The 27,920-nt window shown below is 40.3% G+C and overlaps 1 protein-coding gene across 1 annotated transcript in view; it reads left to right on the top strand.

Annotated features, from left to right (window-relative positions):
- The window catches only part of LOC102922002 (rho GTPase-activating protein 20-like), a 49,396-nt gene extending 36,253 nt beyond the window's left edge, over window positions 1-13,143 (top strand). The window contains 8 exon segments of the mRNA XM_076573830.1: window positions 570-645; window positions 648-824; window positions 4,286-4,539; window positions 4,542-4,586; window positions 5,934-6,092; window positions 8,678-8,787; window positions 9,901-10,090; window positions 12,061-13,143. Coding sequence (XP_076429945.1) covers window positions 570-645; window positions 648-824; window positions 4,286-4,539; window positions 4,542-4,586; window positions 5,934-6,092; window positions 8,678-8,787; window positions 9,901-10,090; window positions 12,061-12,372 — 1,323 coding nt within the window. The 3' untranslated portion in view covers window positions 12,373-13,143.
- Window positions 13,144-27,920: the final 14,777 nt, after the last annotated feature.

Here is a 27,920-nt window from a genome sequence, read left to right as displayed (position 1 = left end):
ACTTACTTATATTTTGGTGCCCAAACCTGGGACCAAGCCCACAGAGTTACAAAGTTACTGATAATAATGAACCTGTTTGTCAAGCTGTTGCACATTGTACTTGCACTGAGCAATCAGAGACACATGAACGCTGTTGCTCCGTTGGCTTTGCCTGTCTCTTCATTTTTAGTCACCCAGTAGGAACTTTCAATAGGATGGAGCCCACATTGAGGGTTAGTCTTCCCTCCTTAACTGTACTTTTCTGTAAGCATCCTTACAGACATGCTCAGTCATGTCTGTCACAAGTGGAACAAAAGTTACTCAAGTTAACAGTATATACCAGTCATCATATTGGGAGCATTAGAAATCATCCTCTTATATAGTATTGCACTGTAATGATCACACTTTATCATCTGATCTCAAAAATCTTCTTTCATATTTCTAACAGTGCCCATCCCCCCTCATATTTTATAGAAGTTGACTTTTTATCTGAATTTTGAACTACATACTTTTAGCCTAAGGCTCATATATATGATTTACAACCATGTGAAATGACAGAGACCCTTAGTATTTGCCTTGTTTTGTCACAGATTTCTCTTGTTAAATTCCTTATTGAGAATTATCCAAAAATATTTGGAGAAGACATTTCATCTCATTATGAGAACTCATTGTTTGCCCTGATGGGGAGAAGGCTTACAATTCCCTGGACACTCCAACTGACATTGTTGAGACAGAGGAGAAGGAACAAGAAGACAACCTCTGTCCCAGTGGGAGGACAAGACCCACAGGCAATGATGCAGTGCCCATAAGTCCAACTGCTCTTCTCCACAGTGAGGGAATTATAGGTAAGTATAGATGTTCTATTACCTTAATCTATGAGTTAGACACATTTATCACCTGAAAACATCATTTACAACAAACAGCTATGTAGCTGAAAGTTTCTTCGGTCCTGCCTGGCCCCACAGCCAGGATGAATCTCTCCCACTTGTGTCCCACAGCCACTTGGTTCCAAGTAAGCATACAGAGGCTTATATTATTTACAAACTGTATGGCCTAATGGCTCAGGCTTCTCGCTAGCTAGCTCTTACAGCTCAACCCAGCCCATTTCTGTTAATCGATGCATTGACATGTACCATTGTGGCTTACCATTACTTTCACATCTCGCTTCTCCTAGTGGTAGCTCACAGCGTCTGCCCCACTCTCCTTTTCTTCTCCTCTCTCTGGTTCAAATGCACTGCTTCACCTTATTCTGCCTCATCATTGGCCAAACAGCTTTATTTATCAACCAATCAGAGCAACACATATTCACAGCATACAGAAAGACATCCCACAGCACAGCGATTGGGAGTCTGATTGTGAAGTGAAACTTCACCTATACATTACAGGTGCTTTCCCGTTGTCAGAAACTGCCTGTAAAATGTCATTCCTTCTTCACAGTGGTCCTGAATTTATGTAAGAAGTAAATCCTAGAAGTGCCAAATATATAATCAATTAAGAATATGTGGAGAAATATTATGTACCTTGATATCTTGACTCCTGAGTGATTTTTATAATACTCAGAATAGCCACTCAATTTTGCCAGTCAGGGTTTCTCTCTTTAACAACCCTGACTGTCTTGGAACTAGCTTTGTAGAGCAGGGTGGTCACAAACTCACAGAGATCCTTTTGGCTCTACCTCCTGAAAACTGGGATTAAAGGTGTACACCACCATGCATGTTCTTTTGGAAGTCTTCATATAGCATAATATACCCATAGGAATGCTATGACCTCAGAATTGATCTCATAGTTCAAGGGAGAAAAGTTAAAGACTGTCAGAGAAATTTAGTCAGGCAAGTTATGAGATGAAGTGCAGATACTGCTCTTAAATTATAGTTGCCCTGTTTCTAGGCACAGGAATATAGTAGGAATTCAGCTGAATATGGAAAAGCTAATACCTGGAAGAAGCTAAGGGCCTTTGAGAGGATTAAGCCAAATATCAATGAGTATTTGGCATTATTTTTCTTTTAATATATCAGCTGTCTTCTGCTATTAATTTCATATGCACTCATAACTTCCCAGGAACTTTTAACAGTGTATTTTTCCTAAAATTCTTCTCAAGCAGCCTAGGCTGTAATGGCAAATGGTCTCCTGAATTAAGGTAAACACCCTTCTAGAGACACCACCTTGGAGACAGGCTAGGTGCATAGCCTTATTTCTTGTGCAGATGAAGCCCAGGACACACACACACACACCCCTTCCTCTCACAGGCCAAGTGGCATTCCAGAGCAATTGACCCAGGACAAAGGGTATTTTTTTTTTTTTTTTTTGCATACCAGGTAGAGGAAAGCAATTGAGACAAGATTCCTAGCCCAAGGAGAAAGCAACAAGGCAGAGTTTTTGCAGATTGTAGATGGATTGAGTTGGGTCTTGAGAGCAGGAGAGGAAGTAAGGAAGATGGACAGAGAAACAGACAGAGATGAAGATGAAGTTGAGATGGAAAGAGCTTAGTAGGAACTAGGACAATGACAGGACAGGAAGAGAAGGAACAGAGAGGAGCTAAGTATAAAAACAGAAAAGAAGCCGGGTGGCAGCAGTGGCGTTGGCGTTGGCGGCAGCGTTGGCGCACGCCTTTAATCCCAGCACTCAGGAGGCAGAGGCAGGCAGATCTCTGTGAGTTTGAGGCCAGCCTGGACTACCAAAAAAAAAAAAAAAGAAAAAGAAAAAGAAAAGAAAAGAAGCTATGTAGAGAACTGACTCAGAAAAATAAAGCATATGAACTAAAGAGTTTCATGTGCATAGATTCATTTAATATTGTCAAAGATTAGATTATCAGCTAGTTGTAGATTCTTCCCAGACCCTGGGAGAGGTCTATCAATGGGCTGGACCCCCGCATAGTCCCAATTATTGCCCATGGCTGTTCAGTCAAGAATTCACACAGGAGGACTCAGATTGTATACTACATCACTGCTTGATTCTAATACCTATATGCATAGCTTTCAAGACAAACACCAGAAATTACTGATTATTGTAAGTAAATTGGTTGCAACTCTTTGGGTTTTATGTCTTGGGTTTCGGCACCAAAAATGTAGGTAAATTGGTTGAAGCAACTCTGGGGAAATGTGTCCTGACTTCCTGGGGAGTCAGGCAACACCTTGAGCTGCTTAGGACAGCTCTGATGTCTGAACTGCAAGGAGACAGTTCATCCCTAGAGGGGGAGGTATCCCAGACACCTCAAGCTGCTCAGAACAACAGCTCTGCCCTGAAGGTGTCCCAGACAACTAGAGCTATTTAGCACAGCTCTAACTGCTGGAACTGCAAAGAAGCAGCCCAACCCTGGAAGGGAAAGTTTTCTGACTTCTTGGGAGAGTCAGGCCTGGAACTGCTTCAGCAGGGAAGGGTATCCTGACTCTTTGGGAAAGTCAAGGTATACCTAGTAAAATGGGGGGATGGTCTCCCTGCAGGATATAGCAATCCTACTCCTCTCCTGGAGAGCCTCTACAGCTGAGCTTTGCTCAGCCCCCACATAAGGGAGCTTCCTAGCAGAGCTCTGCTTCTCCGGCCTAAGATGTTGCTTCTTTTGCTTCACTGTGCAAAAGGGGAAACCCCTGCAGAAATGTAGCAATCTCCTTCCGCTCTGGAGAAAAGTCTTACTTTTCAGCTTGCTGTGTCCATTGAGAAGATCTTGGCAAAGATCTGTTCAGCTCCTCCTTGCCCTACTCTTTCAGCTCTCCCTTATTTTGTCCACTGGGGGAAGTCTCAGCAAGGATCTTCTCTATGCTAGTGAATGAAGATCTTCATACCCAAAGAACTCTTTTGAGAAAGAGATTTATTTGGAAAGAGTCCAGGAGAGTAGCTACCTCTACCAGGGTGGAGAGAACAGCCTTTTTTTCTAACCGACTAGGCAGGGCAGTTTACACAGGAAGTCTTGGGGGTGGAGTCAACCCCAGGCCCAGGGTTCTACTATCCTGCTCTATGATTGGTTGGTTTCACAAGTCAGTTGGCCAGGGCAGAGATGGCTCTGATCTTACTGAGCCAAACTGTATTTCTTTCTGCCCTCATTGGAGCCATCTTTCCCTAGTTCTGGGCTCCAGGGTCAAGGTATGTTTCTTTAGCCAGCCCCTTTTCCCTACAATTATACCTACAAGTATGGGACATATGCAGCTAGGTATCATGTCCCTCGGGATGCAGTCTCATTATTATAAATGTTATATTATTGGTTCTTGTCTGTGTGTCATGGTGATGCTGAAGGTATGTAAGCTATAAAATGAAAAGGCATGGAAGCGTTAAGTGAGTCCAATTATAACATACAGTGATTTCCCTTTTTTAGATTCTGAGGAACATGTCAAAATGTCTTTAATACATTTGATGATTACATGGGGCTCTGATATCAGCCAAGACAACGTGTGCTTAATTCCACCAGCACCAAATGAGGAACACCCCACTGGAAATTCTGATAACCCACTAGCACCAAACAAGGAACTTGTTGGAAATTCTGACATCCAATCGCCATCAAGTGAGGAACTCTTTGCTGTAAATTCTGACACCCCATTACCACCCATAAGAGACACCTCTTTGGGATGTCTCTCCTGAGTGTGTGTGAGGATGGCAGTCTGCCTACTCCAATACTGGTGAGTTTCACTCTGGGTGTCTACAGCTCTCCTGTTCAACATAATTTCCGGAAACCTCTGTTTTCAGTGAATTGTAAGACTAATGAATGTCTAGATAATCTGTCCATGAGAGTGAGATCCTTTTAAAATACTGCCTCAAAAAATTAATTCTGCAGAAGTTAAAACCATGTAATTCAAGAAAACTGGAAAAAAATAACAAAAACCTACAGTGTTTCCACGTCTTCCACTATTTTCCATAAAGACCCAAACCCACCAGCTTATTGGAGGAAGTAGGTCTATGGGTGAGACCCTCTGAGTCCCAAACCTCAACTCTTCCAGCTTCTTTCATGACTCTGAATTACTCTGGATTCTTCCTTAGTATCATTGCCACTGAGATTATTCCACTTTATAATTCAAAATATCTAGGGTGTTTTCTTTTGTATTATAAAGGAAGTATGTATAAGCATTGTTCTGTGGTATGTATTAACCATTTCATCCTAGTAGAATGTATTTACAAGCCACCCTATATGACATGAGCTATTTTAAATGTTACTAAATTGCCATTGAAAATACACTTTAAGTATGTGGCATCCATTTTAGCTCTATACTCAGTTTCAGGAATTTATGCTGCATATGAACAAGCTTGTCGTGTCAGAGACACGATAATTACTGTCCACACCTTGTGTATTTTACAAAATTTTCTGGTAACCATTATGATCATCCCAAATTTGAAAATAGAGAAAATATTCAGTAAAGGTTATGTATGGTAATCATTTTTACATACTGAAAACATGGAAGACGAATTGATATTCCCTTGGGTCCTTGACTGTGACAGCACCTTATGACATTAATAGTTGAAAAGAAAAGTCACAGACAAAGGAAATGAAAGTCTCTGTCAAAGGAAGTATAACAAGATAAAGCTTTCTAAAAAACACAGATTTTAAGACTCATTACAGGGCCCAGTACAGACAGGAAGTAATAATAACAGCTGGGACACTGGAAGGGAAATATACCAATAGTAACTGAGAAAGGCAGGTGTGGGAAAGATGTTCATAGAAGAGAAGGCAAGAGTAAGAGGGGACCATTCATCAAAACACTTGGGGACAGAAGTGTGAGTCAGTGCCGAGGAATAACTGATTCCAACAAAACCCCAATGTTTCAAATTAGGAAAAAGTAATTAGGGGAGAAGATATATCTAGAAGCTATAAAAAGAAACAAAAAAATGAAAGAAAAAATTCAAAATCTTCCTTCCTCCCAGGTGTAGCTCTGCACCCATGCCTGCCCTTGCTCTGGTTCTCAGTAAGAGACACACTGGTGCTTCAAAAGCGTGGATCTATAATAACTGAAGCTTTTCTTTACCTCACACAGGACATGCTCTCTATTATTGAGGAAAAGGGACTACATACGGAGAAGACCTTCAGAACAATGTCCAACAAATCTTTCCGAACCCTTAAAGAAAAGCTTGATAATGGGGAGGAAGTCAACTTGACTGAGGAATCTGTCCTTGTTGTTGCATCTGTCTTAAAGGTAAAGAAAGTTTAGCATCCTCCACACTCAGCATCCCTCTAGAGATGCATAAGTACTTTCCTTCCTTGAGATAAACTGATGATGATAGTTTCCTTCACATAATGACCTAAGGATAAGAGGCCTGATAGATAAAAGTCTGACAAGCTAAAGGATTTTCACAAAGACACAGTTGAAGAGCCTTCTGTTAGAAGTTAACGTCCCCATATGTTAGGTGTGCTTTGGTTTGCCATTGCAAAGGACTCCACTGATTTCACCTCTGACCACACCACGTGAGGAAATAAAAAAAGTAGTAATAGGCCGGGTGGTGGTGCACGCCTTTAATCCCAGCACTCAGGAGGCAGAGGCAGGCGGATCTCTGTGAGTTCGAGGCCAGCCTGGACTACCAAGTGAGTCCCAAGAGAGGCGCAAAGCTACACATAGAAACCCTATCTCAAAAAACCAAAAAAAAAAAAACAGTAGTAATAGTGGGGAAAGTGGTTTACAAATATATATATCCTTCAACTACAACACAATGGCTAGTCCACCAATTATCTGTAATAGGTTCACAGAGAGTTGGATGTTGCCAAGTACAGACATGAAATTGTTTCCATCACTACCAAAAAATAAATAAGTACTTTCACATTTACAAGACATTGCCATCCTAATCCTGTGTCAGATAATCAAGGATTAGCCTAAGCTACTCATGAAGAGTCTACCACATTGAACTTGCCATGGAGCTGTCTATAAGCAGTGGCTCTACAGCAAATACTATTGGTTTATTTTAACTGAGCCTTGTTCTGAGTTCACCACTCAGTAGACTCTGGAGCATTGGCCCCAGACATCAAGGGGAGAGATAATGCCTGAGTGTAGGCAAGGATAGTAACATCATGTAAACGTACCCCTTGATCCCTTCTTGACCCCAGAGGTTGCCAGGTGTGACTTGCTCTCAATGCCAGAAAGTTGAGACCACACAATGGGGAAGAAAGTGAAGACCAGTGACTACCAAAGCAGTCCTTGCACTCATAGCCCATTAAAGGTACAAGAAGACGTAGGATTTGTCTATTTTTCTCATTTTTCTATCCTTAGTGCTTCAACCCATTCTTGACCCTTTACAGATCAGGAAACACTAAAATGAGTCAACCTTTTGTAGCTGGAAGATTTTCTGTGACCCGGCCAGCTGGTGGTCGAGACAAATCTCTCCTACTGGTCTTCCCCACGTAAACACACAGAGGCTTATATTAATTAAAAGTGTTTGGCCATTAGCTCAGGCTTTCCACTAAACAGCTCTCATATTTAAATTCAGTCCATTTCTGTTCATCTATATGTTGCCACATGTTCTGTGGCTTTACCTGTGTGCTGCTCCCTGGATGGTGGGCTGGCCTCTCCCCCCACCTTCTTCCTGTCTCTCCTTTTGAATTTCCCACCTGCCTCTAAGCTGCCTTGCCATAGGCTGAATGGCTTTGTCAACCAATCAGAGAAACACATATTCACAGCGTACAGAGAGATATTCCCCCATCAACCTTTACTGAATCATGAATATGAAAGTTGATGGTGGTGTTTCCTGAAGTAGTTAAACCTGAGCTGTTCTTGGCTATTTATTGAGAAAAGTATATGTGTACATGTTAAGCTATTTTAGGTAATTTCATATCTGGCTCTTTTTCTTACCAAACATATTTAGAGATTCCTCCCATTTTATTTTAGTTTGGTCATTTATTTAGAGATTCATCTGTCTTTGAAACCCTCTCTAACCTCTAACCTAAGGTCTCACTGCATCATTCTGAGTTCTGAGATTTTAAGTGTGTAATATCATACCCACCTAAGCCTCACACATAAGTGTGCTAGCTTTTTGAAAGTGCAGTATATACATGATCAAACCTTGGGTTTAGAAGGAATCAGATAAAGGGATTTTGCCGTCCATCACACAAGCTGCTGCTTACAATTTAAAGAGTTGAATTTTTGCACAGTTAAGGGAGTGACTGTGAAACAGAAATTCTCAAATGGGACACAAGGAGGTCAGGTGAGAAAATTCAGCCCTACTCCAAGTGTGTCTGTAAGCAGAGCTCTACATGCACATTAGGACTTTTCTTACCATGAATTTGAATTAAAAGTTCTGATTCATCAAATTGTAGAATCAGGATGAGGTGTTTACCGACCCTGCCCTTTTTTCTGGTTGCTTATATCCAGGATGAGCACTTTTAGCAGAGAGTAGGTTTATTTTATTGCCACCACATCCAGACTCTTAGGTGAGAAAACCCAAGCTCCTGCTTCTGGGTTCCACAGTTGAGCTGAGATGCTGGGTAAATGATACATTGAGAATTCCTTAAAGAAGTGGGGTCTAATCCAGTGGTTCTCAACCTTCCTAATTCTCTGACCCTTTAATACAGTTCCTCATGTTGTGGTAACCCTTAGCCATAAAATTATTTTGTTGCTACTTCATATCTGTAATTTTATGAATTATAACTTAAATGTCTGATATGCAAACTCAAAAGGAGTCAGGACTCACAGGCCACGAATCACTGTTCTAAGCTGATACTTTTCAACAAAAATGTTTCTCAATAATTTCTCCAATGTATATTGACCATTGTGATTCTTTTTTTTAATATAAGGAATTTGTTCGACATATACAAGGAAGCTTGCTTTGTTCTGACCTATATGAAAAATGGCTTGAAGTCCCTGATAAAGGATTTCTGAATCAAAATATTGCTGCTATCCAAAGGTAATGATACATTAATTACTTGAGGAACAACACAAAAGAGAAGCAATATATTCTTAGAGGTATGTTAGCTTGTATTTACATGATTCTCACTGAAAGGATGTCCCATGCCAAGAGGTTTCTTTTGCTCACACAAAAGAGACACTTTATAAACAGATGCATTTCTCACTCATGTGTGTTGCCTCATGCCTGTAATCTCACTATCTGGAAGGCTGCAACATTATAATTGTCATGGTTTGGCAGACAGCCTCGGCTAGATATTTGGGTCCAGGCCAGTATAGAATACAGTTTTGAGTTCCTGCATGAGACAAATTAAAAGGTGTGTATGTGTGTCTGTGTGTGTTTGTGCATATGTGCATGTGTGTGGATGCGTGTGCCTATGTGTGTATGATGCCTGTGGGTTATTTCTGTCCTAAAATTGCCATGGAGTATTTAATGATATTTCACATGCTGAATATCTGACATTGATTGGTATATAGAGCTGTTACTGAATTCAACTTGCTGAACTCTAGTAAGCTAGAGAAGTCTAGGTTAGGTTCAACTTCAACTTCTTTGAAACATTTTCCAGTACAATACTCCATAGAATGATTTCTTAGGTAACAGAGGAGCTTTGAGCTCCTATTACCAGCCAGGACTCTAGCATCTCAGCCTTATCTATAGAAGCAGCTTTTATAAGTGTAAGGCTTAGTTTCATCAGTCCTGTTCAGCTCATCACATTCTAGAATGACAAATGATTGTTACATGTGTTCATATGAAGTTACATATTACATGTGTCTGTCTCCATGGTGTCTGGAGAGGGCAGATGGTTCCGTGTTTAGCATCTCTGGATGTTTCCATTCCCAGGACCCACATGACTGTTTGTAACAAGTACACATGTGGTGCACAGACACACATACATGATTTTCAAAAAATTCCCATGGTTCTCTACACAGAAGTGGTTTGCAGAAAATATCTTGGGCAATACTTTAGCTATATTCTTGACTTCTTTTGAATTCTGCTAGTTCTATGAACTAGTCTACAAAAGATTTATCCTTCTTTCTCTTGGTATTTACAGATTCATAAATAACGTTACTTGTAGGACAAACAAACATAACTGCCCCATTTTTTTCTGTTTAGTCTTTTATCACAGATACCAAAACCTAATTTCATTCTCTTAAGACACCTTATGAGTGTATTATACAAGATTAAAAGTCATTCTTCCATTAATCACATGGACGCTTATGGATTGTCAGTTCGCATAGCCCCTAATCTTCTATGGAGGCCTACTTCTTACAGCTCGGGATTTGGAGATGATCTCTCAAAAAAGGTAAGGGTACTTGTTCTCTGCCTTTGGGAACAAAGTCTCCACTGTGATCCAGAAATTGGGCATACCTTGGACAGATCATTGCTGTTAATGGACACTCTTGAATTGCATTCTTTTTGTTTGTTTGTTTGGTTGGTTGGTTGGTTGGTTTTGTTTTTTGAGACAGGGTTTCTCTGTGTAACTTTGGAGCCTGTCCTGTAACCTGCTCTGTAGACCAGGCTGGCCTCGAACTCACAGAGATCCACCTGTCTCTGCCTCCTGGTGTTGGTATTAAAGGTGTGTGCCACCACTTCCAGCTTGAATTGCATTCTTGTGAGGTGGAAACGGAAATGGTCTATTTCAGAGAGCTTTGGGAAGGGAAATTGAGAATGTGGATTGGAAGTAAGTAAATCATTTATTTCCTTTTTTTTTTTTTTTTTTTTTTTTTTTTTTTTTTTTTTTTGGTTTTTCAAGACAGGATTTCTCTGTGTAGCTTTGGAGCCTGTCCTGGAACTCACTCTGTAGCCCAGGCTGGCCTTGAACTCACAGAGATCTGCCTGCCTCTGCCTCCTGAGTGCTAGGATTAAAGGTGTGTGCCACTTCTAGAAGCATGTGTTTATTTGGGGCTTCAAGATTAGAATCCTCACAATCACAGCAGAGGAGCATGGCTGCCAGCAGACAGAGCAACTCAAACAGGAAGCTGAGAGCTGAGGTTCTTGTCTTGGACAGCAAACATGAAGCAGAGAGAGTACAGTGGAAACGGCTCATGGGTTTTGAAACCCTAAGTTCCAACCAATGACGTACTTCCTACAGGAACCCAAACCACCCAAATGGTGTCAAAAAGAGGACATCAAGTTTTGAGATACCTGAAATTAGAGGGGCATCCCATTCAAACCACTGCAACCAAACTCCTCCTCCTTCTCATCTCAAAACAAACAAACAAATAACAAACAAACAAAACCAAGGGGTAATCATGGTACCTGTAAAGTCACCAATTCAATTCATTCCAGTTCCTCTTGGCAGCATATCAGTTCTGAAATGTCTGTTTGCTTTCTAGTAGTTTCTTTTTCTTTGCAATATGTATAAAATTTTAACAAAATATTTTAATAAGATGCAAAGATCCTAGAATCTCCATTCCAGACAGAGACCTTGGAAAACAGCAGTATGCTTGCAAAAGGAAATAAAAGCTGGTGCTTAGGTGATTTCAACATTGTTTATTCTTTTTAGTCAATCTGGGACATACATCAGTGGATTTGGGAAGACTTACCTCCTCATTTAAGGCTGTCTAGAAATACACACAGACATACCTGGAGGGTTTTGTGTGTGTGTGTGTGTGTGTGTGTGTGTGTGTGTGTGTGTGTGTGTGTGCAAGGTAAATCACAATTTAGTCAGGTTAACAGTAAGAAATTTCCAGGGGGAAAGATACATGTCTCAGGTGTTAATAGGACTCTTGCAGGGGACCTGAGTTGGGTCTCTTATCACCCATGTCTGGTACTCTACAACTGCCTGAAGTCTCAGCCTCAAGCATCTGACCACCTTTTCTAGTTTCCATGGCCATCAAGTACTCACAAGGTCATATAACTGCACACACACACACACACACACACACACACACACACACACACACAGAGGCACACACACAGAGAGAGAGAGAGAGAGAGAGAGAGAGAGAGAGAGAGAGAGAGAGAGAGAGGCACACGCATGCACCATTAAGAAGGAAACAAAACATTAGTCATTGCAATGATATTGAAACTTTTGAAATATTGAAGCTTTTTCTATTTATTATAATGTACTATACTGATTGTATAATTAAATACATGTCCATAATATCCATAGTCATTTCATGGGTTCATATCTGTTTAGAGTAACTGCTATTCTCTTCATAATTCTGGATTTCAAGTTTTTTTTTTTCCTTTCAAGACTCTGAATGTCATATTTGATTGTAAACTATGTGGAATGACAGAGGATCCTGTTTTTGCCTTGTGGTGTTACAGGTCTCCATTGTAGAAATTCTTATTGAGAATTTTCAAGGGATATTTGGAGAAGATACCACTGTACTTCCTGAAGACATCGGAAAGAGTTGTGATGACATAGAAATGTCTTCAGATTCACTGTATGATGGTGAGTCTGACGACATGAAGGATGCCAGTGATGACCACAGTGGCTGTCCTGTAAAAGGACCTGTCCTAATGGTGATGATAAAGTATTCAAGAGTCCATCTGCTCCTCCTCAGGAGGACTGTCCTGCATGTAAGGGAAAGTTTTAAATCATCATCAAGTGAATGGAAGAATGACACCATTCCCTGATTCCATAAAGTTGTATGTGACCTCTCAGCAGCATTGGGCACATCATGATGTCACAGCATGGGGAAAGTTTTTTAAATAACACTTTAACTGAATTACATACATATATATGCATATACACACATTTATACACACATATAAATATATACACATACTTATATACACACACATGAATATATGTATATGACATGTGTATATTAATATGTAAATATATGACAGATGAACTCCTAATTTAATCATTGTAAGTACCCCAGAATATTGCTTGCTATATTTCTCACCTTTCTTTTCCATGGTACATGAGTCATGGTGGATATCTTGGATATTGAAATTGTTAGTTTTGAAAAGATAATTTACAATGATTTGTTTAAAATCTGTCAAACATTTTGGAAGATAAAGCCCTCTGCTACTGTCTATGAACTGTGCTATCCTTGTGCATAAACAATATTGTTAGTTTGATTTCATAACAGAGATCAGTCTTATCAAATACTTAGCATTGGTGTAAATATTAAATGACACAGAATCACTACAATAGATATGTGAAGAATGATCAAGAGGTTAAAATTTACCACAATCAACAGTTCAATTTCATTCAAATTCAGGTAGAGTGTGAACCAAGTAATTCACTGTGTAGAGCTGAGATGAGGTTTGTAGTTGATTTTCTTGGCTTGGTGGTATTTGTCTTATTGACTTGAGGAAATACACAGAAAATTATCTGAATTGATGTGACTCTATAATCTAACAATCTTTTTATCAAGATGACATTTTATGTTTCATTTAACAGTGAGCAATTGAACAACTTCGATATCCAGTAGCATCGAAGGTCATAGTGTTCTACAGAACCAAAAACTGGAGGATGATGATTGAGTCAGCTTCTGGTTGGCCAAGCTATCTTCCTGCCCATGATTTTTTCAGTAATTTGAGACATGAGTCCCCAGAACTCCATTGGGCTACATCCTTCACTTTCTATATTATTCTACTGAAAACCAGTTTTTGGAGACCACTTACAGCATTTAACAGAATTTGTTTGAATCTTCTGGTTTTATCCAGAAAGGAGAATTCCTTTTTAAAAGATATTGAGCATGTCACCATCAACCAGTGGAGAAACCCAAAGTGATGGTTTTAGAGTATGAACTTTAGTCATGAGTAAGAACTTCTCAGGATCCAACTCATTCCATTTGAGGGTTTCTGTCTACCTCCCACTTATCCATAATTTAGAAAACCTTATTATATGACATTCCTTCTGTTCTTCTATTTTGTCATATTTGTTACAAATAGTTTCACTTGCTATATTTTATGATGTATATTACATATTCTTTACTGTTATAGTAAATGTTATCCAATAACTTGATTGCTTAGACTCCAATGTGTCTGTCTGTTTCATGATTCTCCATAGTCTTTGGAGGACGCCATCTGGCAGTCTTCTCCTCTACCTCAGTTACTCAGGGACGTGCAGTTATGTGGCAGAGCCACTAGAATCTGTAGCATGTATCTTAAAAAGTTCTTATTAATAAAATCAAACCCAGACTAGATATTGGGGTGAATTCTAGAAGATCAAAGAGACAGAACAAGCCACAGCTAACCTTACCTGGCCAACTTCTTAGATGGTCTTGTTTCCTCAGACTGGATGCTTCTGTGTTCCTCATCCCAATGGATCTCAGCTGAACTGCTGCTCGAAAGCCTGAAGCTTAACCATCTAAAAGCTTAACCAGCCAAATGCTTCTAGTTCCTGGTCCTCACGCCTTATATATCTTTCTGCCTTCTACCATCACTCCCTGGGATTAAAGGCGTGTGTCACCATGCCTGGCTCTTTCCAATGTGGCCTTGAACTCACAGAGATCCCAGATGGATTTCTCCCTCTGGAACGCTAGGATTAAAGGCGTGAGTGCTACTATTTTCTGGCCTCTGTATCTAGTGGCTGTCTGTTCTCTGACCCCCGATAAATTTATTAGGGTGCACAATATTTTGAAGAATACAATACCACCACAAGAATCACTTTATTAGTCTTTTCTTCTGAACTCCCATTACATGAACAGATTTCTGAAACTGTATTTATCTGTAATTCCTTCAAGTTTCATACTTAGTTTAGTAGCTCTGACAACACTGTTTGCAAAAGCAATATCTTGGTATTCTTAACTGAAGACAATCTTATTTTTTATGTTTGAATGAGTTCATAAGGGAAGTATTTCTAGTCTCTGAGCTCAAAACTTCAAATAGTTAATACGAGTACTTACTTGTTTTGTTAGTATCTCCAGCCCCCTTACAACTTCATCAAGTAGGTGTAATTTAATAGTTTTTGAAAGATCACCACTAATTATTTCACAGAATTTACTCTGAGATACTCATCGATACCACTTTTGCCAGATACTTTTTATCCCTTTGAAAGTCAGTGCATGGTGATCACACAAGCATAAAGGTAAATGGAAATGATACAGCCCGGGCATCTGAAATTACAAAGCAGACAGCTCAGAGGTTGAACAAGGAGCACATGGCTGTAGAGATACAAACACAGAGTTCTTAATGTTCTGTTGCCAGGGAGAGAAACCTGACCCTTCTGATAAAGCCACTTTCACCACCAACAGGGATTGGAGAGCCAGTGTCTCCAACAGCAGGGAGGGTCCAGCTACTGTTTCCAGCAGCAGGAAATGCTGCTGAATAAACAGGGCTTTGAAATCCTCAGATATTCAGAGATGTTCTCAGAAGGTGAGCCTCGAATTGTTAAATCACAATGTTCATTATCACAATTATCAAAATCATCATCATCATTGTCATCAACATCATCATCATCACCACCACCATCATCATCATCATCATCATCATCATCTGCGCTCACACTTGTGTCCCACTGCACACTGGCATTTAATTCTTCCATTGATTACATCTTTTCTCAAGTGTGAGGTCCATTGTTAAGTACTTTGCATATAACATTTCATTTGGTAAGTTTTTAACCTAATTTTATAGATAGGAAAATTAGCTTTTTTGAGTCATAAGTAACCATCTTCAGCACAATTGGAATTTAAGGTATTGTGTAAATAACAATCCATCCAACTTTGTGTGTGTGTCTGCGAGAAGGGGAGATGGTGGGGAGGAAATGATGAAAACAGTACTTTTGTATGAAATTGTTAATAAAATAAAATGCAAAAATATTACTTGCAGTTCTTAAATATTTTTGTTTATATATACATACATACATATATACATATATATGATATAACAAATTTCTATCACTCATGCTAAAAATGTAAGTTTTATCAGAATGTGAAATGTAGGTATTATTTCTCAATGTGTCCTGTCAAAATCACTAAATACTTGATGAAAAAAAATGAATACATTCTCAGATATTAGCTAATCTCAGAAATTATATTACTGTAACATTCAAGAATATCTGTTTAACAAAAGGGTAGGTAAAGTAGGAATGCAGACACTGACCACTAAACTACAGTCCAGACCCATGTCATACTGATGTGGATTGTACAACTAAATGACCTTCTGATAACTGCCACATATTATGAGAGATTATTGTCATGACCCTGGATACACTAATCAATAGACAGAACCCTGAGCAGCATTGAAGACAGTACTTGGCAAAGCACGCTTCTGGCTCAAGAATAAACCAACACAGTGGACTAGGAGAAGCTCTCAGTCTTCCACTTAACATATACCATGTTCAAGAACGCTGGTTTTAAATTATGTCTTTTGCTCACCTGGAAATCTGAGAGTGTGTGGTCACGATGAAAGTTTTAATTTACTTAGAGAAATCATTCATGATCTATTATTTTTAATATTTGAATTATAATTTAATTACAACATTTCTCCCATTTCATTTCCCTAGATCTTCCCATATACCCCTCACCACTCTTCTTAACATTCATGGCCACTTTTTTCATCAAGTGTTATTGCACACATGTATGTATATACATATATATTCCTAAATATTCACTGTTAAGTCAGGATAAAGTTACTTGTATGTTTGTTTTCAGGGATGACTGTTTGGTACAGGACAACCAATTGGTGTGTTCTTCCCTAGGGATGACCACAATTACCCCTCCCAGCTTTCCTCAGTTGCCTGTGTTTCTTTGTCTAGAGTTCGGCCCTCAGGGACTTTTCCCCATTCAGTTTCTCGTGTACATGGGTGTTATCCTTGTTCAGCTAACATGTGGGCAGTCGTGTCAATGAGGCTTTATGGGTAAGGCTTAGGGAACATTGCAGAAGAGAGAGAGAAGAGTGTAAAAACCAAAGAATCAGGAAGTTTTCTGTGAGATTGTTTTCTTAGTAATATCAGAAGCCTTATAAATTTTATTTTGCTGAAAAAGGATAGAATCAAAGTGATATTTTATAGCCTGTTCATTTTTACCATATTAATCCTACCAATTCTTGAGCAAGGGATAATCTTTTTATCTTCTGTTATCTTCTTCAGTTTTGGGACAAGATACTGGTAAATACAGAGGAATGACAAGACACCATATTAGAGATGGTGCAAAATCTCCCCCTAGACATTCCTGTGATACTACCCCTTGACTCAAGGCCATGCAACTGGGCGTGTTTCAGAAATGAGTTTTAAAACATGGAGGAGGGGTATGAACACTCAGGATGAAGCACGGAATCAGGGACCAAACACTTGTTTTTATTTCTGTGGAAAGTTTCCTTGTTTGTTTTTAGTTCAATATACATTTTTAGGAATGACTTTGTTTTATCATATTATATTTATTCCAATGAGTGATTGATTGGGGGCAGTGATATGTGTGCCGACATTCCCTTTGTTGGTCAGAGGACAACTTGCAGGAGTCATCTCTGTCCCTCTCCCTAGGGTTCCTAGGGCTAGAACTCAGGGCTGCAGGCCTGCAGCAGGTGCCTTCATTTGCTGAGCCATCCTGCAAGCCCTAGTTTTGGAGCTATGTGGATTGGCACTGTTCACTGATGGAGACTCCACTGCAACTTAAGAAAATATTTTCAGAATGTTTATAATTTGCCTGTTACATGGAATTAAAAGCTGTGTTGGTTGACATAAGGGAGAATGCAAACAATTCTTCTGTTCCTTTACTGAAGCAAAAATAATATTCAGCTTAATATTTAATTGTCTTTTATTTTTAAGACTATAATAAAATCCATCATTACCCCTTCCCTTCCTTTTCTATAAACCTACCAGTATATCCCTCCTTCTGGCTCTCTTTCAAAGTCATGGCCTCTTTTTTTATTAATTGTTGTTATATCTTTATATATATGCATATAAACATATATATACATATATTCATAAATGGCTTCGTCTGTATAATGTTATTATATGTATGTTTTCAGGAGGTTTATTTTAGGTGAAGAAAATGTTTTCTCCAGGTATGTTTCTGGGCACTCTGGTCTAGTTAATGTCTATTTATCTAATTCATCTATTGATACATACTATCCAAATGACTTTACTTTATAATGAGACATAGTCCTCAAGTTTGAGATTAGTTTGTGCTATAAGCACAGAAATATGAAGTAGGAATTCAGCTGGCACTGATAAAGCTAAAACCTGATATAGCCAAGGGCTCTGCCAGAGGGAAGTCAAAACTCAAGAGTTTTGGTGATGTCGGCTTTTGAATATATTAGCTGTGTCCTGCAGTGAATTTCTTGTGTGCTATTGTAGCTTTCCCAATTGATTATTTTCTTCTCAAGAACTTCTAACAATGTGGTTGATCATTTATTGGACACAACTTCTATGCAATTGGGGTATTTGGATAATATCCCCCAGCTGCGGGTGTTACACAGTCAAGACTTGTAAAACAAATTTTAGAATGTCTTATAAAAAAAAAAAAAAAAAAAACGGAGCCAGATATTGGAGTAAATTCTGAAAGATCAGAGAAACAGAAAGAGCTACAGCCAACCTTACCTTGACAACTCCTCGGCCCATCATGTTTCCACAAATCCTCAGACTGAAAGCCTCTGAGTCCTCACCCGAAAGGGTCTTAGCTGACTGCTTAAAAGCCTCTAGTTCCTGGTCCTCATGGCTTATATACCTTTCTACTTCCTGCCTTCACTTACTGGGATTAAAGGCATGTGTCATTCCCAAGCAAAGACATGAAATCTCAAGTGCTGAGATTAAAGGTGTGTGCCACCACACCTGACTCTGTTCCCAGTGTGGCCTTGAACTCATGGAGATCCAGATGGACCTCTGTCTCCCGAGTGATAGGATTAAAGGTATGTGTGCCACCACTGTCTGGCCTCTATGTCTAATCTAGTGGCTGGTCTGTTGTCTGATCCCCAGATAAATTTTATTTGTTAGAGCACAAATAAAATATCACCACCACAAAGAACCCTTTCCCATAATCAGGTCTTTGTTCTTCTTATTCTAGCATAGACTTAGAGTCTGCTTTCCTGTAGTTATCCTCATTAGCAGACATCTGGCCAGTGCCATCTCCAGACAAGTATTTCAACTCAGACACTTCTCAAACATCCAAGGACAGATCGCAGATAGATGAGCACTAGCATGCCCTGAGCTCACCTACAGGAAAGAGAAGCTAACCTCACCAACCTTAAATCTTTAACTCCTCACCTTCACCCCACTTTATTAACACAAGACCCTAATTTAACAGATTTACTGCTTGCAATTACTAGGATGGTGTTTGGCCATCTGCTCGTTATGGAGATAAGATAAATATTTCCACTGATCCAATGAGACAACTGCCAAGGCCAGGCAGATGATAGCTGCCAAGCTTTGTTTCTTATGCAAATTAAGCTTAAATCCTCCTCTTTTATCTCATAGCCCAGGTGTTATTCTTAGTTCTAAAGATTCCTTCCTTTAGCCATGACTCAGAGTGAAAGTGCTTTTATGAAACAAATGTTACATGTTGTTACACAGGGCAGGTGCCTAGTAATGGAGAACACTTCCCCCACCCTGCCAGAAAATGGTGCCGCAAAGTACCTGAACCAGTAGTGCCACCTAAGTAAAAAAAGACAATTTTACTTTACTTGTGACTTATACTAACATATAAACTCCTAACTTTTACCTAGCCACTTGTAAGAATATAGTCTGAGCACATAAATTCCTCTTTAGATTCGCTAATTGATTCACTTAGTTGACCCTACCAGAGAACTTCCATTAGTCACTTCCCCTTTGGGTTGTAAATGAAAGCTGACAATTACTGCTGAATGTGTGGATCTTATCACCTCTCTCTATTACCCGAAAACTTCAAGCTTCGAATTGCATTGCCAAAGAATTACGCTTGTAAGTGTATACAGACCTGTACTCCCATGACACTGGTAGAATTGAGTTAGAAGAATAAAATGAATGGACTAAAAAAGCTCAGTGTACATAGATTCATTCGATATCCCTCAGATTAGATCCCAGCTGCTTGTAGCATCTCTTTTGGAGGCTGGGAAGAAAACCCCATGGGGCAGGTGGGGGGTGGGGGTTCGATACGTTTGCTTTGTTTCTCCGGTATCACTGTAACTATGCTGGGTTCTTCACATTTGTATATGCATATTTGCATGTGTGTACATACACATACTGATTTTTTAATATTTTCTTTTCACTTATAGCATTTCATTAATAAAAACTGCATGGGACATAGAATACTAAGAAGACATCAAAAACTGTTTATTTTGGAGCTGGAGAGATAGCTCAGTGATTAAGAGCACTGGCTGTTTTGCAGCAGTCCTGGGTTCTGTTCCCAGCACCTACATTGTGGTTCACAAATATCTGCAACTCCAGCTCCAGGGATCTAGTACACTCTTTTGTAAGAGCTAGTCATGCATGCAGTACATAGACATGCACACAGGCAGAATGTTCATATACATAAAATAAAGATTTAAAAAATTGTGAAAAGTTTATTTCTAAAAAAACAATGGGTGTCTAGGCAAACTCATGCTTAGTCCCCTTCCAGCTGCAAGAGCTGTCTCTCTGCTTCCCAGGGAAGTCTGCTGCCTTGCCCTTCACAAAGGGGAGCCTGGTTTCCACCCTTGTTGAGAGTTTGCAACTTTGCTGTCTGTGTCTTGATAGAGTTTAAACTCTCCTCCTACCTCATTTCAGAATCATAGAGGGAGACATTCAATTTTATTTTAATAGTTATAGAAGTAATGAGCACCAAAGTGACCTGTGACCTGATGCAAAGGCAGGCCCTGGTCTCATCCTAGAGTCTGACTCAGTGAAGGACTGGCCTACAGTTACACACTATAAATCCCTCCCCAGGTAATTCGGCCACACACTGACACTGGCTCTTCTCTACTCTCGGTGAAGAACCACTGCGAACATGACCATTACTGAACACTCGAGATCTCCATTTTAAAGAGAAAACCCTGACTGCGACTTCTAACACACACACACACACACACACACACACACACACACACACACACACACACACAGTTCCTCACTGAAATGTTTTATCCCATGAGTCGCTCTGGCCTTTTTAGTGTGATCTATAAAAGAGCAGCCTCCACCTGCAGTCTTTGGTGACATGTATCTTTCTGGAAGGAATTGTCATGAGCCTGACAATCTTCAGTTAAATGCTTTCTTTAGAAACATGAAAAGATATTTAAACTCTGAACAAAACTCAAAATGGACTCAGAATAGTTTATCATAAACTCTTGGGACTAGGAATATTTCACAGTTTGAAATATTTTCATAATTTAGAATATTTTATACATGCATACACACATACACACAAGACAGTTAGGGGAAAGGGAAAGTCTAACTGTAAAATTCATGTTTCATTTCTACCTTAGGTGGATATACGGAAGGCTATTTTACAGTATTCTACATATGGGACACATTTCCTTTTATGGCATCATGTTGGCCTTCAAAATTTTGGATTTTGTATCAGGGGTGCTCAACACAGGGGTCACTGATGTGTGCCAGTATGGGAAACACTGAGGGCAACCGGGCAGGTTAAAAACAGACACAGAGCTAGAGGGATGACTCAGTGCCTAAGAGCATACATTGTTCTTCTGTAGGACCTGAGTTCAGATCCCAGCAACTTGGGCAGCTCACAAGCTCCGGGGGATCTGACAGTCTCTTCTAGCCTTGTGGGTGCCTACACACACACACACACACACACACATACACACACACACACACACACACACACACACACACACACACACAATAGAGAGAGAGAGAGAATTTTAAAAATTTTTCTTTAGAAACGTCTGTCTTGATCAAATGATCATCTCTGTATCTTAGAAACAAATCTGAGAACTCTTACATCGTAAAGACCTCACGTGTCCTGTGTACACTTATGCTAATCTTCCATAAATTCAATGAAGTTTAAGGGAATCTCATTTTGAGAGAAGACACAGGAAGTCATTTCTCGTCAGATGTGCATGTGTTTGTAAAAGGGAGTTAAAGGTTGACAAGCTACTGTCCATGTCACCTCGGGAAAGCTTCACCTGAGCAATCGATTCTTTCTCCAGATGAGCTTGAGACCCACAAGTGATGGCCTTTTGATCCTGAGGAAAAGGCAACACCATCATTCTTTTTAATATTTAAGTATCACACATCAATATATCCATTTTCAATGCAAATGTCTCACCTTTAGAAATACTTTGAAAAATAACACTATAATATTTGTAAAGTCTATTGAGGGGTTCAGAATATGCATTGCTTGCAGACTGCTAGTCATGCTTATTAAAAGGACTCTGCTGTGTGTGGTGGCGCACACCTTTAATCCCAGCACTTGGGAGGCAGAGGCAGGTGGATCTCTATGGGTTCAAGGCCAGCCTGCTCTACAGAACCTGTCTCTAAACAAAAGCAAGTTCAACTTTAGGTAAATTCTGACTTCACTTTTGAGCCCTGTGCTCCTGACTATCACGTGCAGTGAGTTCTTATACTCAGGCCATGGCTGGAGATCATTCAGCCCCTTTTCTAGTTTCTCAATATCTGGAAACTGTGGCTCCATCAGCATCAGCCATGAGGATCTTCTCTCCTGGAGAACTGATTAGAGCCTGTATTCACAAATTCCAGGAGAAAGAGAGTTGCTTAGAACTAAGTTCAAACTCGATGGCATTTCAGTTCATTCTGTTTTAAGACACCCAAGAGTGAAGTATTAGGAATAATACGGCAGAAGGAGGCCAAAGTTCACAGCTAAGCAGATAGGAAGTCCCCACATGTATCTACTGTCCATTTCATTGTTGCAAAAAGTTTCAGACTCCTCCTCCTAATACCCTGGAAAGTATCAAGTCTGAATACAGTCAACTTGGAGAAGAAAGGAAGTCCTCAGCACTAACACAGAAAGCAGGACACAGGTCACACCATCTATGTGTCCCATTGTGGTAACATTTGTAATCTATGAAATAAAACTTGCCTGAAGATGAAAGGACATAGCCAGCCACAGAGTTAAACATAGAGGTCAGGCAGTGGTGGCACACACCTTTAATCCTAGCACTCGAGAGGCAGAGATCTGTCTGGATCTCTGTGAGTTCAAGGCCACACTGGACTACATGAGATTGATCCAGTATAGGAGAGAAACAGAGCCAGGCAGTGGTGGCACACATCTTTAATCCTAGTGTTTGGGAAGCACACATGCTATTAATCCCAGCACTAGGAAGGTTGAGATAGGAAGTGAAATGGCTGAGCAGAGAAAGGCATATCAGGCATGAGGAGACAGGAACTAGAAGCCTTTCAGCTGAGGACTCAGGAGCATTCAGTCTGAGGACTCGTGGAGACAGGATAGGTTGAGGAGTTGGTGAGGTGAGAAGTGGCTGTGGCTTGTCTCTCTGATCCTTCAGCATTCATCCCAATATCTGGCTCCAGGTTTTTTATTATAAGACCATTTAGGATTCATGCAACACCCCAGGTTAGTGAGTCACAGTGTTCATGTAACTTGAGGCAACTTGAGCAACACAGGAAGGAACCTGTCCCTAAACCAAAATGACACATGTGCTCTGGATATGGCTGTGCATCTGTAATCCCCACTCCGGAGGTAGAAGCAGAGAATTTCCAGTTTAAGGCCTCATATTCTTTTTTTTTAATGCCGAATGCCATTTATTGAAGGAGGGAGGAGGTCTTAAATATAGACTTACAGCACAACGGGAGAACCCTGGAGAGCAGAAGTTCGCTACCGATGTTTTACAATCTTGCATCTAAGCTGTTAATGCCCATTATGCAGGATACACAGAAAAGGAACTTCCCTTAAGCATTCAGGAGGGTGGAGCCCAGCAGGGAATTAGCATAGGGAGGATATCAAGGTCAAGGTCAACAAGCAAGGCAACAGTTACCCAAAATGGGGGGGGGGGCTACAGGTCCCCCTTTTACTAAAAAATGAGCTTCTGACTTAGGTTGCATGGGACGTCAGCAGGTCACCTTACCCGTCATGGAGACGCCTGTCCAGGCCACACAGGTGCTCTGTCTTAGGTTGGTGAGTGCCCCCCCCAGGTATTACCCGTCTATGAATACTCATTATCATACAGGCTCAATTGTGTGTGAGCTTGCAGGGTTAACTGCTGCCAAAGATCTCCAAGTGGTGCTTGAGATTATTGGCTACTTTATTTATCTAAGACAAAATTCTATCTACATAGCTTCAGTTCCATTCTGACACTCGGTTCCTCTCTGTCCCTTCTTTTTCTGTCCTCTCACAGCCCTAAGTAAGCTCTTCTGCTATCAATCTCATCTTCGTCCTCTGTTCCTTTGTCTTCCATCTTTCCTTCCTCTCCTCCTCTCCTGACCTAATTCAAATCCATCTACAGTCTGCAAAAACTTTTCCTTGCTCCTTACTCCTCTGCCCAAGCCACTCTCACCCTACCATCTATAGAAACTCTGCCTTGCTTTCTTATTTCCAGCCAAGGGACTCTGCCCCAACCAGGAATTCTGCCTCAGCCTTCACTGTACCTGGTTACACAAAAGCCCTTTTGTCCTGAGTCAATAGCTCTGGAATACCACTAGGCCTGAATGAAAGGGATGGTCTGAGCTTCATTTGCACAAGACACAAAGTTATGCATCTACATACCTGCCTATCTCCTAGGCTGATCAGCAGTAGGTCTGAGAAGCTTATACTGTTTGCCATTAGGCCTAGTAGTATATGAGCACACAAGAAATTCATAGCAGAAGACAGCTGATATATTAAAAGCTGAATATCATAGAATATTCCTTGATATTTGACTTTCCTCTAGAAGAATTCCTTGAACCTTCTAAGTATAGCTTTAATATATACAGCTGATTCTCTATTTCATATATTTGCAGCCCGCAGCACCCGACTGTGAATGCTTTGTGACCAGCTGACTCACACTCCTGCCTCTGTGACTTCCATCACTGAGATCTGAGTTCAGGGCTTAGAAACTCCTTGCCCCCAACTGTACAGACAGCAAAGGGGGTACTTCTTGTTTGCCATGGCAATAGTGAGGCACCCTTCTTGACCAAGAAACACCCCAGATCAGGACTTGGATTGAAATGAAGTCTAGTCTTAACTGCAATTTTCTTTTTCTTTTTTCTTTTTTTTTTTCAAAACAGGGGTTTTTTTTTCATGTTGTTTTGGTGGTTGTCCTGAATCTCACAGAGATCTGCCTGGCTCTGCCTCCTGAGCACTGGAATTAAAGGCGTGTGCCACCACCGCCCGGCTGGAGTTTTCTTACTGTGTCTATTTTAACTCAAAGTATTCAAGCTTCCTAGTGTGTTCCTCAAGCTTTTAACTAAGAGCTTGTATAATAATTCCATTCATGGTATTTATAGTGGATTGTAAGACTAAGGAGACTAAGACATTGGCATTTGGAGGGAGGGCCTCATGGAACAGAAAAGATCCAGTAAGAGATCCGCTCTTATTCACTCATTGGATATTGATGAAGGCAACACAGTGATTCAGTGGGGAAAGTAAAGTTTGTTCAATAGAAGAAGGGAGGGGAGAAAGAGGAAGTGAGGGAACGAAAGAAGGAAGAGAAATGTAAAAGGGGGAAATTTTGAGGAAAGCTGGTTATTTATATGAAAATGGAAAATCATACTTCACCACTTACCATAGACACAACTCAATTCAAGATGAATAATAGACTCAGTAAAAGTTAAAACTATACTTTTAAGCTGGATGCGGTGCTGTACGCCTTTAACCCCAGTGCTGTGGGATGGTCTGTATGTCAAATTACTCTGATTGGTCAATAAATAAAACACTGATTGGCCAGTGGCTAGGCGGAAGTATAGGCGGGACTAACAGAGAGGATTAAAGAAAGAACAGGAAGGTGGAAGAAGTCACTGCCAGCCGCCGCCATGACAAATGGCATGTGAAGACGCCAGTAAGCCACAAGCCACATGGCAAGGTATAGATTTATAGAAATGGATTAATTTAAGCTATAAGAACAGTTAGCAAGAAGCTTGCCACGGCCATACAGTTTGTAAGCAATATAAGTCTCTGTGTTTACTTGGTTGGGTCTGTGTGACTGGCGGGTGACAAAAATTTGTCCTGACTGTGGGCAAGGCAGGAAAACTCTAGTTATACCCCAGCACTTTGAAGGCAGAGGCAAATGGATCTCTGTGAGTTTGAGGCCAGCCTGGTCTACAAAGCAAGTTCTAGGACAGCCAGGGCTACACAGAGAAACCCTGTCTCAAAAAAACCAAAAAACACAAACAAAGCAAACAGAAAAAAAAAAAACTATACTTCTAGCATAGAAGAAAATACAGCAGAATATTTTTGGTAACCTGGGAGAGGGGAGGGTAGGCAACTGTCTCCTAAAGAGGACACAGAAAGCAATGAACAAAAAGTGAATAAATGAAAAACTTCAAAATTAAAAATACACCTTTAAAATATTTCCAACTAAAACCATATAACCACAGGTGGGAGAAAATATTTGTAAAGCACGTGTCTGTTAGAAGAATATGTCTGGGACATTCTAACAATTCCTACAACTCCACACAACAGCCCAACAGGGAACTTGGAGACAACATATTTTACTCAAACTTCAAATGTAACAGAAGAATCATTTAATGATTTTGAAAGGTAACATTCATTGGCATATAAACTTGTGCATTAAAAGGGAAATCATATAAAAACCAACATCTCTTTCCTTTATTAACCATACCCTACTTAATACAACAGTTTGGATAATAATGAGTAACTAAAAATCACACAAAAAAAACCTGAATTACATATAATTATTATTATTTTTTATTTCACAACCTTAAAAAATATAAACCATTAGGTATTTTGAAAAACATACACAAAATAATCATTTGGCATTTACAATATTAAAAAGTGAACGAAAATGGGCCACACTGTACAAGACAAAATGACCTCTGTTGGGAGAATGGACCGGGGGTCAAGGGCACGTGGTGGATCAGCACTGCCATTTTTCCCAGGGTCTCGTGTCACTAAAACCCATCCCATTTGGTTCAAGAAGACATGCAATAGGTAGAGGGTAACATTTTTGATTTAGTTCCAACACACTAATTTTCCTTTTCCTCAAGGAGACAAACTCAATGCAAGAAGAGCAGTGAAGCCCACGGATGTGGAGCATGTGGCTGGCTGCCACCTCCTCCTCTAGCTCTAAAACACACCCGAGAGAGAATGGTATGAACAGTGCATACAAAAGCCACCATCCCCATGTGGCTGTCTCAGGTGAAATTAAGTAAAATTTAAACTCTGCTAGCCATATTTCAGTGTTTACTAGACACATGTGACTAGTAGTTGCCGTATTGGGCATCACAGATATAGAACAGTTCCATATCACAGAAAGTTCTTTTGCACAGCTCTGGGTGTGGGAAGTGTTTCTTCTCCCTCTGCTTGGCCAGTACGTAGGCTGTGAGTAGAAGCAGCTCAAGAGGCGATCTCCCAGGATATTCCTAGATTGAGAGTAGAGTCGCAGAAGGAAGAGAGGTAGCGTTTCTGAGCACAGAGTGCCTTCTTCTGTGTATGAAAGGGATGGCCTTTATGGGGATCAAATACACAAACTTGGTTACCACCAAAATGTAATGAACATGAAAATGATGGAGCAGATTAAAAAGGAGCAAAAAAAAAAAAAAAAAAAAAAAAAAACCAACCCGTTTTGATCCCACACCAAAGCTCCACGAGGAGATCGTGAAGACCCCACTACACGCACAAACACAAATGTGCAGGCTTTCAGGATACTTGATTAGAAACTCCTGGTGCAGGGGAAGTTAGCTGCCCAGAGAGAAGCCAGATCTGATGAACATTGCCTGAGAACTAAGGAGACATCTTCATTCTGTGCAGCCATATCACCTGGTGGTGCGTTCTCACCCCACACAAGATGGGAGGGAGGAAACCATAAGTTTCACCTTTCTTGAACACTATGCTTCTGCACAACTGTACTTTGTAACCAGGGCATAGACTTCTGGTTGTCCACCCAAGATCCACCCCCATTGTTCTTATCTAGAGAGTTCAGATTTTAGTTAAAGGCAACAACTATATCATTAAAGAACCCTACAGAGGACAGTGGCCACTGACATAGTTTTAGCCTGTGTTTCTGATAAGCTCTTTAGAAAGATGTGGATTCAGACTGTCATGTTCTGCTATTCCTCCTGGCTTCCTTCTCCTTGTGGGGAGCCATGGAGACCTTATCAGAACCTGGAAAAAACATCACTGCCTCGTAATGGTGACATGAGAAACCACAAGACCCCTAATTGGTTCAAGTCCCTGCTTAGTAAC

This window comes from Peromyscus maniculatus, chromosome 6 (genome assembly GCF_049852395.1).
Source record: "Peromyscus maniculatus bairdii isolate BWxNUB_F1_BW_parent chromosome 6, HU_Pman_BW_mat_3.1, whole genome shotgun sequence".
NCBI lineage: Eukaryota > Metazoa > Chordata > Mammalia > Rodentia > Cricetidae > Peromyscus > Peromyscus maniculatus.
Note: the sequence above shows the minus strand (reverse complement) of the source record. Positions and strands in the feature narration are given on the sequence as shown.